The sequence below is a fragment of the Pipistrellus hanaki genome (genome assembly GCF_964339955.1).
Source record: "Pipistrellus hanaki genome assembly, chromosome: 2".
Lineage (NCBI taxonomy): Eukaryota > Metazoa > Chordata > Mammalia > Chiroptera > Vespertilionidae > Pipistrellus > Pipistrellus hanaki.
Window position 1 is genome coordinate 174,435,268 of NC_140504.1, and position 17,510 is coordinate 174,452,777.

The window sequence follows — 17,510 nt, forward strand, 5'->3', positions numbered from 1 at the left end:
TACTCCTTCACTTAGCTAGTTCCTATTCACCCTTCAGTTCTCAATTTAAACTTCACTTTCTCAAGAAGATCATCTCCCCTATCCAAATTAAATTACAGCCTTTTCATACTTCCACTGCAACCTGTATGAGCCAACAGACGTTAGGTTCCCTCCATGATCCCTGCTTTCTGGTGTCATTGTGTGGTCTTCTCCCCTTAAACCTGGCAGGAATTGTGACTTACTTCTAATCAATACAATACGGCAAAAGTAACATCTAAATTTAAAGCATCGAAAAGAATTACCTCCCACTTAAATATAATGATGTTATACAAGATTATAACCCATTTTGCTAGGAAACTCTCGCTTGCTGGCTTTGAAGAATCAAGCTGCCATATTGAAAGGGACACATGGCAAGAAGTGAAGGCCGCCTCCAGCAAGAACCTGAAGCCTGCCCAGTCAGTGTGGCTCAGTGGTTGAGCATTGATCTATGAACCAGGAGGTCATGGTTTGATTCCAGGTCAGGGCATATGGCCAGGTTTCGGGCTCGATTGCCAGAACGGGGTGTGCAGTAGGCAGCCAATCAATAATTCTCTCTCATCAATATTTCTATCTCTCCTTCCCCCTCCCTCTCTCTCTCAAATATATATATATATATATATATATATATATATATATATATATATATATATATATATATATTTTTTTTTTTTTTTTTAAACCTTGATGCCCTCAATTCAGCAGGCTGCAAGAAAATGAATGCTGCCAACAACCTTTTGAACTTAGTAGCAGATCCTTCCCCAGTTGAGCCTGGATAAGATGGCAATCTCAGAGATACCTACCGCAGCTTTGCGAAACCTGAAGCAGGGAGCCCAGGTAAGTAATACCTGGACTCTTGAACCACAAAAACAGATATAATAAACATGTGTTCTTTTAAACCACTACATTTGTGTTAATACTGTTATGCAGCAATAGGTAGCTAATATACTATGCTTTCCTTGTGTTACATTACCCTTTTGATTACTTACTATAAATATTTATCATTAGACTAGAGGCCCAGTGCACGAAATTCATGTCCTGGGGGGGAGGGGTCCCCCTTAGCCAAGCCTGCGCCCTCTCACAGTCTGGGAACCCTCAGGGGGATGTCTGACTGATGGCTTAGTCAGTGGGGAGTGGGCCTAAGCCAGCAATCAGACATCCTTAGCACTGCCATGGAGGTGGGAGAGACTCCTGCCACCGCCGCTGTGCTCACCAGCCGTGAGCCCAGCTTCTGACTGGGTGGTGCCCCCCCTGTGGGAGCACAATGACCACCTGGGGGCAGCTCCTGCATTGAGCATCTGCCCCCTGGTAGTCAGTGTGCCATAGCAACTGGTCATTCTGCCGTTGGGTCGATTTGCATATTAGACTTTTATATATAGGACTAGAGGCCTGGTGCACAAACTTCGGGTTACTTAATACAAAATAATTTTTAAAAATAATTTTTGGTAAAGAAAAAATAATTATCCTAATTGTAATTCACAGGGCTACTGACACATACAGTGTAAAACAAAGATCATGAGGATTTTGCAAGTTGTAGTTTTTCATCCTTCATAAAGTACAGCCTAATAGTCATTAATTATGTAAAGCCAGGTTTCAGAACTAAATAAAGAATAATGTAAATTAAACAGATAACATAACTAATGTATATTTTAAGGATGAATGACCAGAGGTACTAAATTCTGAAGTGAATTATTTTAAAGAAATACAAGTAAGCAGCAGCATAAGTCCACATTTCTTTTTCTTTTCTTTTTTCTTTTTTTTTTTTGGTGTTATTTATTTTTTTTTTAAATAAATTTTTATTGTTCATATTATTACAAATGTTCCTTTCCCCACCACCACCATTGCTCTCCTCCACCAGGTTCCCACCCCACCCTCTGCCCTTTCCCCACCCCCCTTTGTCCTCATCCATAGGTACACAGTTTATGTTCAGTCTCTTCCCACATCCCCCTCTCCCCTTTTCCCCAAGAATCATCAGTTCACTCCCCTTCCATACCTCTGATTCTATTATATTCAACAGTTAATATTGTTCATCAGATTTTTTTTTAATTTCCTTGGTTTTTAGATTCACTTGTTGATAGTTACGTATTTGTTGTTCATAATTTTTTTTAAATTTTTTTTTTTTAATTTTCATTCTTTTGCATGTATCTGTCCAATTTTCCCAACATCATTTATTGAAGAGACTGTCTTGACTCCACTGTATGTTCATTCCTCCTTTGTCAAATATTAATTGAGTATAGAGGTTTGGGACAATATCCGGATTCTCTATTCTATTCGTGAATACACTTTTTATTGAACTTGACCTTTAAAACTCTGTAATCAACTGTACTTTGTAATCAAAGATAAAAACTAATCATCACCTAGCTATGCACTATAGTTAGTTATTAGAGCAGAGGTTAGTTAACTTTTTCTGTAAAGGGGCTAGATAGTAAATATTTTAGGCCTATTGTCACTGTCATTGTAACACAGAATCAGCCACAGAACTTACATAACAAATGGGTGTGGACATGTTCCAATAAAACCTTACCAAAAAAAAGTGGCAGACTGGATTTGGTATGAGGACTACAGTTGGCCAAACCTTGAATCAAACTATTACATGTGTGAAAAAATAGTCCTATTCCTCTCTCCCAATGATAATGTTCTCACCATAATATTAATTACTTCCTAAAATACTACAAAATACAATTAACTAGCTTTCTCCTATTTTGTAATGGACATTCACAGTGGAATAATGCTAGACCCTATTGCCTTAAATGAGGAATAAGAACCAACTATGAGAATCAGGTTCAGGATTAAGATTTGTATTATAGCCCTTGTGAAATTGTGTGACCTCTGAAAATGGTTCGCTATTCTCTAGACTCAGAAAACCCCACAAAATCATGCAAACCAAGAGGCTCAGTTCTTTGTGTTCACTTTAAGAACACTCGTGAAACTGCCAAGGCCATCAAGGGTATGCATATTCGAAAAGCCACCAAGTATCTGAAGGACATCACTTTAAAGAAGCAATGTGTGTCATTCCATTGTTACAATGGTGGCGTTGGTAGGTGCGCCCAGGCAAAACAGTGGGGCTGGACACAGGGTCGGTGGCCCAAAAAGAGTGCTGAATTTTTGCTACACATGCTGAAAAATGCCGAGAGCAACACTGAACTTAAGGGTTTAGATGTAGACTCTCTGGTCATTGAACAATTCAGGTGAACAAAGCGCCCAAGATGCAGCGTAGAACCTACAGGGCTCATGGGCGTATCAACCCATACGTGAGCTCTCCCTGCCACAGTGAGATGATCCTCACCGAGAAGGAGCAGATTGTTTCCAAACCAGGAGAGGAGGTGGCACAGAAGAAAAAGATTATCTCCGAAGAAACTGAAGAAACAAAAACTTATGGCCCAGGAGACAATTCAGCATAAAATAAATCTAAATGAAACTAATTAACACTGTATAGAAACCTGAGCCAAAAAATAAAAATAATGCCTTTAAGTTCAGATCCAGAATCTATATGATCCCAGCAGAGGCAACTGTGAGACCATTGTATTGGGACATATCATCCGCAATCTAGAACACAAGAACTCCAAGGAAAAACATTTCCCACTGATGATCGGCTCTCAATAAAAATTTATAAATCACAGGAGAAATGGAAAAACCATGAAAAAGAACCAGCAGAACAAATAGCGGCAGGATCCAAACTCTTAAGCGTTACAACTAATCTGAACGGGACTTTAAACAAACAAAAAACTTTAGTGGTCCAAACTTACTCATCTCTATGCAAGCATATTAGAAATCTGTAAGAAATATTTTTCTAGTAAAAATAATTTACCAAATTGACTCAGAAGAAACAAAAATCTAAATAAGCCAATTAGCCTAGAAGAATAGGAAAAGTTTTCAAGCAATTGGCCAAGCATTTCACAAGGGAATTCTATCAAATATTTAAGGAATAAATTATTCCAATATTATTTAAACTGTTCCAAGACATTGGGAAGTAAAAATCTTCCAAATTATTATTATTATTATTATTATTATTATTATTTTAATATATTTTATTGATTTTTTTTACAGAGAGGAAGGGAGAGAGATATAGAGCTAGAAACATCGAGAGAGAGAGAGAGAGAGAGAAACATCAACCAGCTGCCTCCTGCACACCCCCCTACCGGGGATGTGCCTGCAACCAAGGTACATGCCTTTGATCGGAATTGAACCTGGGACCTTTCAGTCCGCAGATCGACGCTCTATTCACTGACCCAAACAGATTTTGGCTCCAAATTATTTTTATGAGGCAAGCATAACATTGTTACCAAAGCCTAACATTCTTACCAACAAAAGCATTAAAAGAAAACCACACACCACAGCATAGATGGACCTGGAGAGTATTATGCTAAATGAAATAAGCTAATCAGAGAAAGACAAATACCATATAATCTCACGTATATGTGGAATCTAATGAATAAAATAAACTGACCAACAAAACAGAACCAGTGGTATGAATACATGGAACAGACTGATAAATGTCAGAGGGGAGCGTTGAGGGGGGACTGAATGAAATAAGGTGAAGGGAATTAACCAAAGAAAATATATGCATTACCTACAGACACAGTCAACAGTGTGGTGATGGCCAGAGGGAAGGAGGGGGCAGGGGCTAGTTAGGGGTGGCCAAAGCTGGGTGGTGGTGGTTGTGGAGGAATCCATAATAGTGTCAACAATAAAAATAAATTTAAGCTGGTGTGGCTTGGTGGTTGAATGTTGACCCATGAACCAGAAGGTCACAGTTTGATTCTGGGTTGTGGGCTTGATCCCCAATGAGGGGGGTGCAGGAGATAGCTGATTGATGATTCTCTCTCTCCCTCTCCCTTCTTCTCTGAAATCAATAAAAACATTTATTTAATAAAAAAATAAAATAAAATAAAATAAAATAAAAAATAACTGTAGCCGGTATGGTCCAGTGAATAGAGCATCAGCCTGTGAACCAAAGGGTACCAGGTTCAATTCCAATCAAGGGCACATACCTTGATTGCAGGTAGCAACCAATCGATGTGCTTCTCTTACATTGATGTTTCTCTCTGTCTTTCCCTCTCTCTCCCACTCTCCCTAAAAATCAATGGAAAAATATCCTTGGGTGAGGATTAATAAAAAAATAATAAATTTTTTAAAATAAAGTTGAAAAGAAAAAAAATAGTAAAAAATTTTTACACCAATATCAAGGCAAAAACAACCCAGCAAAAAGAAGTTAGTAGCACATTAAAGATTAATACACCAGGAATGCAAAGATAGTTCATTATTAGAATACCTACTACTAATATAATTCACTTCAATAAAGTATCAAAAAAGAAAAATACTTTTATCACCATATGTATTATAGTTCCCCAGAGAAATAGAACCAAAGGGGTATACAGATAGAAAGAGATTTATTATTAGAAAATGGCTCACACGATTATGGATGCTGAGAAGTCCCAAGATCTGCAGTTAGCAAGCTGGAGACCCAGGAAGCCAAAGGTGAAGTTCCAATCTGAGTCCAAAGGCCTGAGAACCAGGAGAGCCAATGGTGTAAGTTCTAGTCCAAAAGATGACAGGCTCAGAATTTGGAAACAGCCTAAGTGTCCGTCAGCAGATGATTGGATCCAAAAACTATGGTACATCTACACAATGGAATACTATGCTGCCATAAAAAGGAAGGAATTCTCATCATTTGCAGCAACCTGGATGGAATTGGAGAACATCATGCTGAGTGAAATAAGCCAATCAATGAAAGAGAAACACCACATGACCTCACTCATTTGTGGATAATAAAGAGCATTATAAACTGATGAACCAAAAGATAGATATAGAGGCAGTATATCAACAAGTAGACTGTCAAATTACAGCGGGGAGGGGAGGAAGATCTGGGGGAGATAATAGATCAACCGAAGGACTTTTAAACATGCATATAAGTACAACCAATGGACACAAAACTCTGGGGAGGGAGGGGATGTGTGGGAGGGAGGGAGTGGGGCAAAAAAAAAAAAATCAATAAAATATATTTTTAAAAAATAAATAAAATAAAATAAAATAAAATCTTCATCCAAGATTATGACTATTGATTTTAGAAACTATGGAATGATGAGAGAGAGAGAGAGAGAGAGAGAGAGAGAGAGAGAGAGAGAGAGATCATTTAGTTGCCTCTCATATGTGCCCCAACACTAGGCCAGGGCTGAGCATAGAGATTTTGGGATAGTGAAAATACTCTATGATACTATAATGGGAGTTCATGTCCTTATGAATTTGCTTAAACCCTAGATTTTACAACATGGAGAGTGAACCCTCATGTAAACTGTGGACTCTGGATAATAATGATGTACCAATAACGATTCATCAATTTAAAAAAATGTACCACTCCTGTGGGGGATGTTGATAAGGGGGATATCATGCATGTATGGAGGCAGGGAATATATAAAATCTCTATACTTACAGCTTAATTTTTCTACAAACATAAAACTTCTCTAAAAATAACGTCTAAAAAAAATGATACCAGCCATCCATGTATTGCCTGTCAGCTCCAAATGCATCCACCACAACTGCCTCTGAGTTAAGGGAGATGGGTCTTATAAACATTTCTCCTTTGCCAGTTGGCATGACATTACATTTTGCCAGTAAAGGAAACAGGAGGGAGAGTGGAGAATGAAAGGGTTTTCTTTCAGGTTCTAGTTTATGCCTTTCCACGGTCTCCTTTGGGCACACGGCTTCTGTAGCACCCAGTACTTACAGAGTTTGATAGCCAGTAGTGCCAAGTGGTCAGCAGTACATGGACCCTCCCCCAGGAACCTCTTGTGTGTTTTTGTGATGTGTTCACAGGCATAGTACCTCCCTCTGGAGGCTTCCCAAACCACTCTAGAAAACAGACAGCAGAGACTGCTTCTGATGAAGCACCTTCATGAACTTTTCTGTTAGCCCCCCAGCGATGGTCCATCCTCTCCAATGAGACCTACATCTCTAGCCACTAAACTATGGCTCATCCTCTCCATTGAGACCTAGGTCTCTGGCCACTGAACTGTGACCCATCCTTTCCAGTGAGACCTACATCTCTAGCCATTGAACCATGGTCAATCATTTCCAGTGAGACTTAGGTCTTCCCAGGTCAAGAGGAGGGTATTCTTCCCTGGTGGGCTGTCATAGCAACAGGATAGTGGCCTCTACTTACACCAGCTGTCCCTACATACTCCAGAATTGTTTTTACATGTTTGCTAGCCAATTCTTCTTACTGCAGTGCCATGTTGTAATTTGTCATTCTTTATATTAAACTTTCACTGATAAAATTTAAAAAAAAAAAAAAAAAAAAAAGATGACAGGCTCAAGGACGAAGACGAGCCAATTTTTCAATTCCAAGCAAAAGGCAGAAGACTGATGTCCCATCTCAAGCAACTAGGTAGAAGTTCCCTTTTAATCACAAAAGGGTCAGCCTTTTTGTTCTATTCAGGCCTCAAAATAATTGGATGAGGGCAACCCACATTAGGGAGAGCAATCTGCTTTACTCTGTCTACTGATTCAAATGTTAATCTCACCCTAGCCAGTTTGGTTCAGTGGATAGAGCATCGGCCTACGGACTGACAGGTCCCAGGTTCAATTCTGATCAAGGACACATGCCTGGGTTGCGGGCTTGATCCCCAGTAGGGAGCATGCAGGAGGCAGCCAATCAATGATTCTCTTTCATCGTTGATGTTTCTATCTCTCTCTCCCAATTCCTCTCTGAAATCAATAAAAATATATTTTTTAAAAATGTTAATCTCAAAATAATGTTTGACTAAATCTGTAGGCACTCCGTGGCCCAGTCAAGTTGACATAAAATTAACCATCATACTACAGATTCTGAAAAGACATTTGTTAAAATTCAACACCCATTTTTTTTAAAAATATAGATATATATTTTATTGATTTTAGAGAGAAAGGAAGAGGGAGAGACAGAAACATTCATGATGAGAGAAAATCATTGATTGGCCACCTCCTGCTTGCCTCCTGCTAGGGATTGAGTCCACAACTCAGCATTTGCCCCAACCAGGATGGAAATGTGACCTCCCATTTGATAGATGGATCAATGACAGCCACACCGGCCAGGCAACATCCATTCTTCATAACAACAATTCCTAACAAAATAGCGGGTATTTTTTGTAAAGATTTTGAATATCTAATAGAATAAAAGATATGTATTTCAGCTCCAAATCATGTAATATTTAATTAGGAAACACCCCAGGTATTCTTAGTCAGGAACATGACAAACATGTCTAATAGCTCTATTATTTAACATTTTAGGAAGTATTAGTCAAGCAGTTTGTTGAGAAGAATGTAAGGTTTAAAAATGGAAAATAAATTTTTCATCATTCACAGTTGATATATGATTATATACCATAAAAACAAATCAACTGAAAAACTATTGCAAATATTTTAAAACTTCAGTATGCCAGCTGTATCAAAGATCAATATGTAAAAATTAATAGCTTTCATATGCAAATAACAAACAAAAGATAAAATGGAAGGAGAGTTCCCATTTACAACTGCAACAGGAGAGCAAACTAAGAATAAACATTGCAAGAAACATGCAAGATATATATATATTTTTGTGCTCCTTGGTAGACATTAAAAATTTTAATTATATATATATACATTAAAAATTTTAAATATATATATATATATTTAAAATTTTTAATGTCTACCAAGGAGCACAAAATACTTGAACATATATAAAGGCATGCCATGTGATTATATAAAGACTCACTATCATAAAGATATCAATCCTCCCTAAATTAATCTATAAACTTACTCTAAATAAAAAATGGCAATAGTTATGTTTTTAGAAAGTGGCAAACTGATTCTAAAACTTCCATAAAAAAATAAGTAAGAACCACCAAGAAAATTCTGAAAAGGAAGAATAACGATGGGTAATTAGTCTAACTAGATATTAAAATAAAACCACAATGATTAAATTATTAACAGTGTGTATTGATATATGAATAGACAGGTCAATATAACAGAAAAAAGTTTAGAAACTGACATTAAACCCTCAGAGTTGAAAAAAGATTCTTGACAGTTATACTCTGAATATAAATAGGATTTTTAAATGTCTTAACGGGGCAGGGATTAAAGAAAAAAAGCCTTAACCAATTTATTTCAAATACACCTTCCCTTTTTCAAAAGTATCCTATATAATAAAACCCTAATATGCAAATAGACAGAATGGGGAAATGCCCAGTCACTATGACATGCATTGTCCACAAGGGGAGCACCATTCAGCCAGAAGTCGGGCTCATGGCTGGCAAGCACAGCAGCAGTGGCAGGAGCCTCTCTCGCCTTCACTGGACGCCGGCTGTACGGAATGAAGGATCCCGCACTGTGAGAGGGCACAGGCTAGGCTGAGGAGAGCCACCCCCTCCAGTGTATGAATTTCGTGCACCAGGCCTCTAGTAAGTAACATGATAAAAAGCTATGCCTACCTAATCAAGTTTATAAGAACCCTTTAAATAAAAATAATATATCGCCGGGACCGGTTTGGCTCAATGGATAGAGCGTCGGCTTGGGGACTGAAGGGACCTGGGTTCGATTCCGGTCAAGGGCATGTACCTTGGTTGCGGGCATATCCCCAGTAGGGGGTGTGCAAGAGGCAGCTGATCAATGACTCTCTCTCATTGATGTTTCTAACTCTCTATCTCTCTCCCTTCCTCTCTGTACAAAAATCAATAAAATATATTTAAAAAAAAAAAAAAAATAATAATAATAATAATAATAATATAGCTAGGATTTCCTGTAATGGGTGCTTCCTGGAAGGCACTGTCATGTGGAACCTCGTAGCCTCCGCATTCTTAACTCCAGGAAGGGAGTATTTCAAGTCAGACAGAGTTACACAAACAGTATATCGTTTCTTTGAAACCTCCAGCACTCAAGATCCAGCCATCTCAAGGTCCCCACATCATGACCTCAGTTCCAGCACAACTGTTCACAGTCCTCGTATCACTGCTTTTGGCACTGCCTGCTGTTGAAGCAGTAGAAGCTGGAGATGCAATCATTCTTTCTTTAGGTGTGGTTCTCTGCATTACAGGCATTTGTGCTTGTGTGGGGGTATATGCACGAAAGAGAAATGGAGAGGTGTGACTTCGAAGGGCCTCCTGAATCAAGCCCTGCCCTAAAAACATTTGAGCTATTCAGGTTAAAAACTGAGCTTTGGTGTCTGAAAGTTCCCAAGAAACAGTACACAGGGTAATTTTACTTTTTTTTTTTTAAATATATTTTATTGATATTTTACAGAGAGGAAGGGAGAGGGATAGAAAGCCAGAAACATCGATGAGAGAGAAACATCGACCAGTTGCCTCCTGCACACCCCCTACCAGGGATGTGCCCACAACCAATGTACATGCCCTTGACCGGAATCGAACCTGGGACCCTTCAGTCTGCAGGCCGACGCTCTATCCGCCGAGCCAAACTGGCCTCGGAGTAATTTTACATTCTTAAGTTTCCCTATAAAGGGGAATAAATTGATATATGTTAAATGGGGAAAAATTCTTTTTCACAAATAATAAAATAATGCAATGAAACATGCAGTCTATAATTTAGTTGCTAGTTAGAGAGGGTCAAAGAAGTAAGATGGCTGAAATTTGCATAAGTAATATTTAGTAATCTCAAAAATTCTCAAAGCACATGAAATTGAAAGAAGGAAACTCCTGCCCAGAATCCTAGGAAGTAGCCACTATTCCGTTGTAATTACTGCCTCCTACATTGAGGAGTCTCTTCTCTATGTTTTGTTTTGTTTTTGTATTTTTGTTTTGTTATCTCCCATTAATATTGTACTTAGATATTAGACATTAAATATAGTCAGTCAAAAAAAATAATAATATATCTAAGTAATAAGAACTGTTTGAAGACTCCGAATAGCCACAGCAATCCCGAGAAAGAAGAGTAAAGTAGGAGGGATCTCAATACCAGACTTCAAGCTGTATTACAAAGCCACTGTTCTCAAAACAGCCTGGTACTGGCTCAAGAACAGACACATAGATCAATGGAATAAAATTGAGAACCCAGATATCAACCCAAATCACTATGCTCAGTTAATATTTGACAAAGAAGGCACGAATATACAATGGAGTCAAGACAGTCTCTTCAATAAATGGTGTTGGGAAAATTGGACAGATACATGCAAAAGAATGAAACTAGATCACCAACTTACACCATACACAGAAATAAAATGGATACAGGACTTAAACATAAGATGGGAAACCATAAAAATACTAGAGGCATCCACAGGCAGCAAAATCTCAGACATATGCCAAAAGAACTTCTTCACTGATACTACCCCTAGGGCAATGGAAGCTAAAGAGAAAATAAACAAATGGGACTACATCAAAATAAAAAGCTTTTTTACAGCAAAAGAAACCATCAACAAAACAACAAGAAAGCCCACTGTGTGGGAGAACATATTTGCAAATGTTATCACTGATAAAGGTTTAATCTCCAACATCTACAAACAGTTTATACAACTAAATAAAAGGCAGATGAATGATCCAATTAAAAAATGGGCAATGGACCTAAATAGAATATTTTCAAAAGAAGACAAAAGGAAGGCCAGGAGACACATGAAAACATGCTCAAAGTCACTAATTATCTGAGAGATGCAAATCAAAACAACAATGAGGTACCATCTCACACATGTCAGAATGGCCAACATCAACAAATCAACAAATGACAAGTGTTGGCAAGGTTGCGGAGAAAAAGGAACCCTCGTGCACTGCTGGTGGGAATGCAGACTGGTGCAACCACTGTGGAGAACAGTGTGGAGTTCCCTCAAAAAACTGAAAATGGAACTCTCATTTAACCCAGTAATCCCACTCCTAGGAATATATCCTAAGAAACTAGAAACACCAATCAGAAAGGATATATGCACCCCTATGTTCACAGCAGCACAATCTACAATAGCTAGGATTTAGAAACAGCCTAAGTGCCCGTCAGCAGATGATTGGATAAAAAAACTATGGTACATCTACACAATGGAATACTATGCCGCCATAAAAAAGAATGGATTCTCATCGTTTGCAGCAACCTGGATGGAATTGGAGAACATCATGCTGAGTGAAATAAGCCAGTCAATGAAAGAGAAACACCACATGACCTCACTCATTTATGGATAATAAAGAACAGTATAAACTGATGAACCAAAAGATAAGATATAGAGACAGTAAAGCAACAAGTAGACTGTCAAATTACAGTGGGGAGTGGAGGGTTATCTGGGGGAGATAAGAGATCAACTGAAGGACTTATATATTAATACATGAATATAGATACAACCAATGAACACAAAACTCTGGGGAGAGAGGGTATGTATGGGGGGGAGGGCAATGGTAAGATATGTACACAGATAATTTAATAATAAATAAATAAAAATAAAGTAAAATAAAATAAAGAACTGGGCGAGCACAGGTGGGCAAGGCTGACTTGACGCTGCATGCGTGGCACGGAGCCCGCCTGGGATGGCGAGGTCTGCCTGGGGGTCCCCCAGCTCCATGCAGTGAGGCCTGCCTGGGGTTCCCAGCTTCGCATGGTGAAGCCTGGCTGGAGATCCCCCAGCTCCACACACCAAGGCCTGCCTGGGGTCCTGCTTCCTCCAGGCTTCGTGTGGTGAGGCCTGCTTGGGAGTCCTTGGGGGTCCCACCTCCCAGCTCCGCACAGTGAGGAGACAGGACCCCCAGCTCCGGCCTACCTCTTTGGGGCAATCCATTGAGGAGCCCCAGATGGGTGAGCAGGGCCTACCTCTTTGGAGGAATCAATTGCTGGGCTCCCACACTGTAACAGGGCACAGACCAGGCTAGGGGACCCTCCTCACCCCCGCCAAGTAAACAAATCTCATGCACTGGGCCTCTAGTAAGTCATAGAAACATTAGAAGAAACATAGCATAATATTTTCTTTTTAAAAGTATTTTTATTTAATTTAGAGAGGAAGGGAGAGGGAGAGAGAGAGATGAGAGAGAATCATTGATCAGCTGCTTCCTGCATGCTCCCTATTGGGGATCAAGCCCACAACCCAGGCATGTGCCCTTGTCTATCGATAGAATCAATACTGAGGCCCTTCAGTCCGTAGGCCGATAATCTACCCACTGAGCCAAACCTGCTAGAGCTAACATATTTTTTCAAAACTGTGCAATGAGAAGGCTCCCTTTGGCAAAATATAAAATTTACAAGTTATAAATGAGAAGATTGAGAGACCTAATTATATAAAAAGACAGGCAGAGAGAAAATATTTGTAACACATGTAATAAAGAATTATTATCAGGATTTATAAAGAACTATAAAAAAATCAACACAATAAAAATATAAGTAAATTATATAAATAACCAACAGAAAAGGATTTCACTAATAATCAGAACATACAAATTAAAATAAATAAACATATGGTCAATTGATTTTTTTACAGGGTGCCAGGACAATTCAATGGGGAAAGAACAGTCTTTTCAACAAATGTTGCTGGGAAATTGTATATCCACATGCAAAAGAATGAAGTTAGGCCCTTACTGTACACCATATACAAAAAAAAATTAACTTACATGGATCAAACTCCTAAATGTAAGAGCTAAACTATAAAATTCTTACAACAAAACACTAAGAAAAATCTTCATGATGTTGAATTTGGCAGATTTCTTGGATATGATACCAAAAGTATAAGTAACACAAGAAAAATGAGATATATTGAACTTAGAGTTTAAAATTTGTGTGCATCAAAGGACACAATCAAAAGAGTGAAGACAGCCGAAACCGGTTTGGCTCAGTGGTAGAGCGTCGGTCTGCGGACTGAAAGGTCCCAGGTTCGATTCCGGTCAAGGGCAGGTACATTGGTTACGGGCAGCTGGTCGATGTTTCTCTCTCATTGACGTTTCTAGCTCTCTATCTCTCTCCCTTCCTCTCTGTAAAAAATCAATAAAATATATTTTTTTAAAAGATTTTTTTAAAAAAAGAGTGAAGACAACATATAGAATAGGAGAAAGTATTTTTAAATCATATATCTAATAAGATATCCTTATCCCTTACATACAACCTAATTAAAAAATGAGCAGAGGACTTGAATAGACATTTCTCCAAAGAAAATAACCAAATGGCTATAAGCACAAAAAAAATTGTTCAATATCACTAATCATTAAAGAAATATAAATCAAAGCTACAGGAGATATCACTTCATACCCTCCAGGATTGCTACTATTAAAAAGAAAATAACAAGTGTTGGTGAGAATGTGGAGACATTGGGATCCTTTTGCATTGCTGGTGAGAATGTAAAATGGTACAGCCACAGTGAAAAATAGTGTGGTGGTGCCTTAAAAAGTTAAGCACAGACTAAGTGAAATAAGGCAGTCACAGAAAGACAAATACTACATGGTTTCATTTAAATAAGGTACGTATCTCAAGTAGACAAACTCATAGAAACAGAAAGTAGAATAGTTGTTGCCAGGATGTGGGGGATAAGGGAGAAGTGGGGGGAGTTGTTGTCTCATGGGTATAGAATTTCAGTTTTGCAAGATGAAAAACTTCTAGAGATTGGTTACACAACAATGTGAATATACTTAACATTACTTAACTGTACACTTAAAAATAATTAAAATAATAAATTTTGTTATATGTATTTTACCTTCTTTTTTTTATAATTAAACATAGACCTGGCCAGTGTGGCTCAGTGGTTGAGCATTGACCTATGAACCAAGAAGTCATGGTTTGATTGCCATTCAGGGCACATGCCCGGGTTTCAGGCTCAATCCCCAGGAGGCATGCAGGAGGCAGCCGATCAATGATTCTCTTTCATCATCGATGTTTCCATCTCTCTCTCCCTCTCCCTTTCTCTCTGAAATCAATAAAAATATATATTTTTTTAAAGTTAAACACAGAATTACTATATGACCAAAAATTTCTCTTATAGGTAAATCCCCAAAAGAATTGAAAACAGGGATTCAAACTAATACTTGTACACTAAGTTCATAGCATCATTATTCACAATAATCAAAAGATGAAAAACAATAGAAATGTCCATCAATAGGTGAATGGATAATCAAAATATGGTATATACATACAATGGGATATATTCAGCCATAAAAAGAAATGAAATTCTGACATAAGCTACAACAGGGATGAAACTTAAGGACATTTAGCTAAGTGAAACAAGCCAGACACAAAAAGATAAATATTGTATGATTCCATTAATATGAGGTACCTAGAATAGGCAAATTCTATGAATGTAGAATAGAGTTAACAGGGGTTCAGGATAGGGACAAATAGGGAGTTACTGTTTAATGGATACAAAGTTTCTGTTTGGGATGATGAAATAGTTCTGGAAACAGATAATACACAACACTGTAAATGTACTTAACGCCACTGAACTGTACACATGGTTAAATAATAAATTTAAGTTATGTATATTTTACTACATTAAAAAGAGAGAGAGAGTGCCCTTGCTGGTTTGGCTCAGTAGACACAGCGCTAGCCCAAGGACTGAAGGGTCTAGGATTTGATTCGGTCAAGGGCATGTACCTCAGTTGCAGGCTCAATCAGGGCTTGTGCAGGAGGCAATCAATCAATCAATGTGACTCTCTCACATCAATCTTTCTCTATGTCTCTTCCCCTCCCTTTCATTCTCTCTCTGAAAATCACTGGAGAAAATATCCTCCGGTGAGGATTAACAAAACAACAGAGAAAGAGGGAGGGAGGGAGGGAGGAAAAGAGAGAGTAGGAGAAGGAAAGGAATAGGAAACAGTGAAACACTGAGTTGGAGATAACTTTGTGAAAGTGTTTTGGTCCAAAAGAGAATAAGACATGAGGGAGTATAGCAACAAGAGATGATTTTCTCCCTTTAAAGTTTTTTTTTTTTTAAAGTTGAGAGAAATAACAATGTTTACATGCTGATAAAAATAATTTAGTAGGGAATGAAATATGATGTAGGAAAGGGGAGAATTTCTTAGGTAATGTCTTTGAGTAGGCAAATGGAAATAGGATATACCATACAAATAGAAATATGGCTTACATTGGAGCATGGTAGTTCATCCATCGTGACAGATATAAAGGCCAAATAAGTGGATAGACATGTGTGTTAGTAGCCATATGTGGTGATGGGTGACCATAGAAGTTCTCTTCAGTTTGCTTCAGTTTTCTCAGTGAATTAGGAAGCAAGATCATCACTGAAAGTGAGAACGAGAGAAGTTCTGGAAGTATGATCAGAGAAAAAAAGGTATGAAATAATCTGGGAGTATAAATGAAGTAGGGAAATATGATTCTTGGGAGAATTAAAGGCTCAATTTTATTAAAAGTGTGCAAACACACTGGCCAATGCACGCTTGGTTGAATGTCATTCCACATACTGAAAGGTATCGGGTTTGATTTCCATTAGGGCACATACCTAGGTTTCAGGTTCAATCCTGGTTGAGGCCCTGGGAGGCAACCAACTAACCAACTGATGTTTCTCTCTAACATTGATGCTTCTCTCTCTCTTCCCCCCTCCCCCGCCCCCTGCTCTCTCTCCCCCTTACCTCTCTCACTAAAATCAATAAAAACAGCCCTAGCCGGTTTGGCTCAGTGGATAGAGCATCAGACTCTGCAACTGAAGGGTCCCAGGTTTGATTCCAGTCAAGGACATGTACCTCAGTTACAGACTAGATCCCCAGGCTCTGGTGGGAGGCAACCAATCAATGAGTCTCTCTCTCTCTCTAAAAATCAATGGAAAAATATACTCAGGTAAGGATTAACAACAACAACAAAATTAATTAATTAAATTAAATTAAATCAATAAAAACATATCCTTGGGTGAGAAAAAAAAAAAAAGGAAGAACTTACAATAATAAAAGTGTAATGTGCAAATCAACCAAATGGCCGAAAAGTAGAATAACCGCCTGGATGACCATATTATGACATCCACTGGTGCCAGGCCAGCCCAGGTGGGTGCGATGCAAGTGGTTGGGGGCCCAGCCATCGCCCCATGATCACCAGATAGAGGGAGGCCAGTTCACAGGTGGAGCCTCTTCCGCCTCCACAGCAGTGCTAAGGATGTCCAACTGACAGCTTAGGCCCGAGGGAGCGGACCTAAGCTAGCAGTCAGACATCCCCCGAGAGCTCCCGGACTGCAAGAGGGCACAGGCTGGGCTGAGGGGCATCCCCACTTCGAGTGCATGAATTTCATGTGCCAGGTCTCTAGTGAATAAATTTAAAAAAAAAAAAAAAAAAAAAAAAAGGAAGCAAACAAAGCCTTTGCCTGTGTGGCTCAATTGGTTGGGTGCCAGCCCATGCACCGAAAGATTGCCATTTGATTCCCCGTCAGGGCACATGCCTTGGTTATAGGCTCAACTCCTGGTAAGGGTGCATTCCAATCGATATTTTGCTCTCACATTGATGCTTCTCTCTCTCTCTTTCTCTCTCTCCCTTTCTCTTCCTCTCTAAAAATCAATGAAAAATCTTTAAATGTGAAGTATAATGTATACTATATATATATATTTTTTAAGCAAACGAAAACTATATGTACAGGTATAAATATATGT

At 38.6% G+C, this 17,510-nt stretch overlaps 2 protein-coding genes and 1 pseudogene across 6 annotated transcripts in view; 2 read left to right on the plus strand and 1 right to left on the minus strand.

Moving 5' to 3' along the window:
- Window positions 1–17,510, minus strand: part of TESK2 (testis associated actin remodelling kinase 2) — a 126,054-nt gene that overhangs the window by 92,466 nt on the left and 16,078 nt on the right. The window contains exon 2 of one of the 4 annotated variants that reach the window (XM_084874599.1): window positions 16,007–16,160. The exons of the other annotated variants lie outside the window; for them this stretch is intronic. Coding sequence (XP_084730725.1) covers window positions 16,007–16,030 — 24 coding nt within the window. The 5' untranslated portion in view covers window positions 16,031–16,160. The remainder of the gene's footprint in view (window positions 1–16,006; window positions 16,161–17,510) is intronic. 4 annotated transcript variants of the gene reach the window in all.
- LOC311617461 (large ribosomal subunit protein uL22-like) lies at window positions 2,274–3,441 on the plus strand (annotated as a pseudogene). Its single transcript has one exon. The product of its transcript is annotated as a large ribosomal subunit protein uL22-like (transcript).
- Window positions 9,929–10,204, plus strand: LOC311617857 (small integral membrane protein 30-like). Its single transcript, XM_084874753.1, has one exon. It carries the CDS (start codon window positions 9,934–9,936, stop codon window positions 10,111–10,113), a length of 180 nt encoding a protein of 59 aa, XP_084730879.1. The 5' UTR covers window positions 9,929–9,933; the 3' UTR covers window positions 10,114–10,204.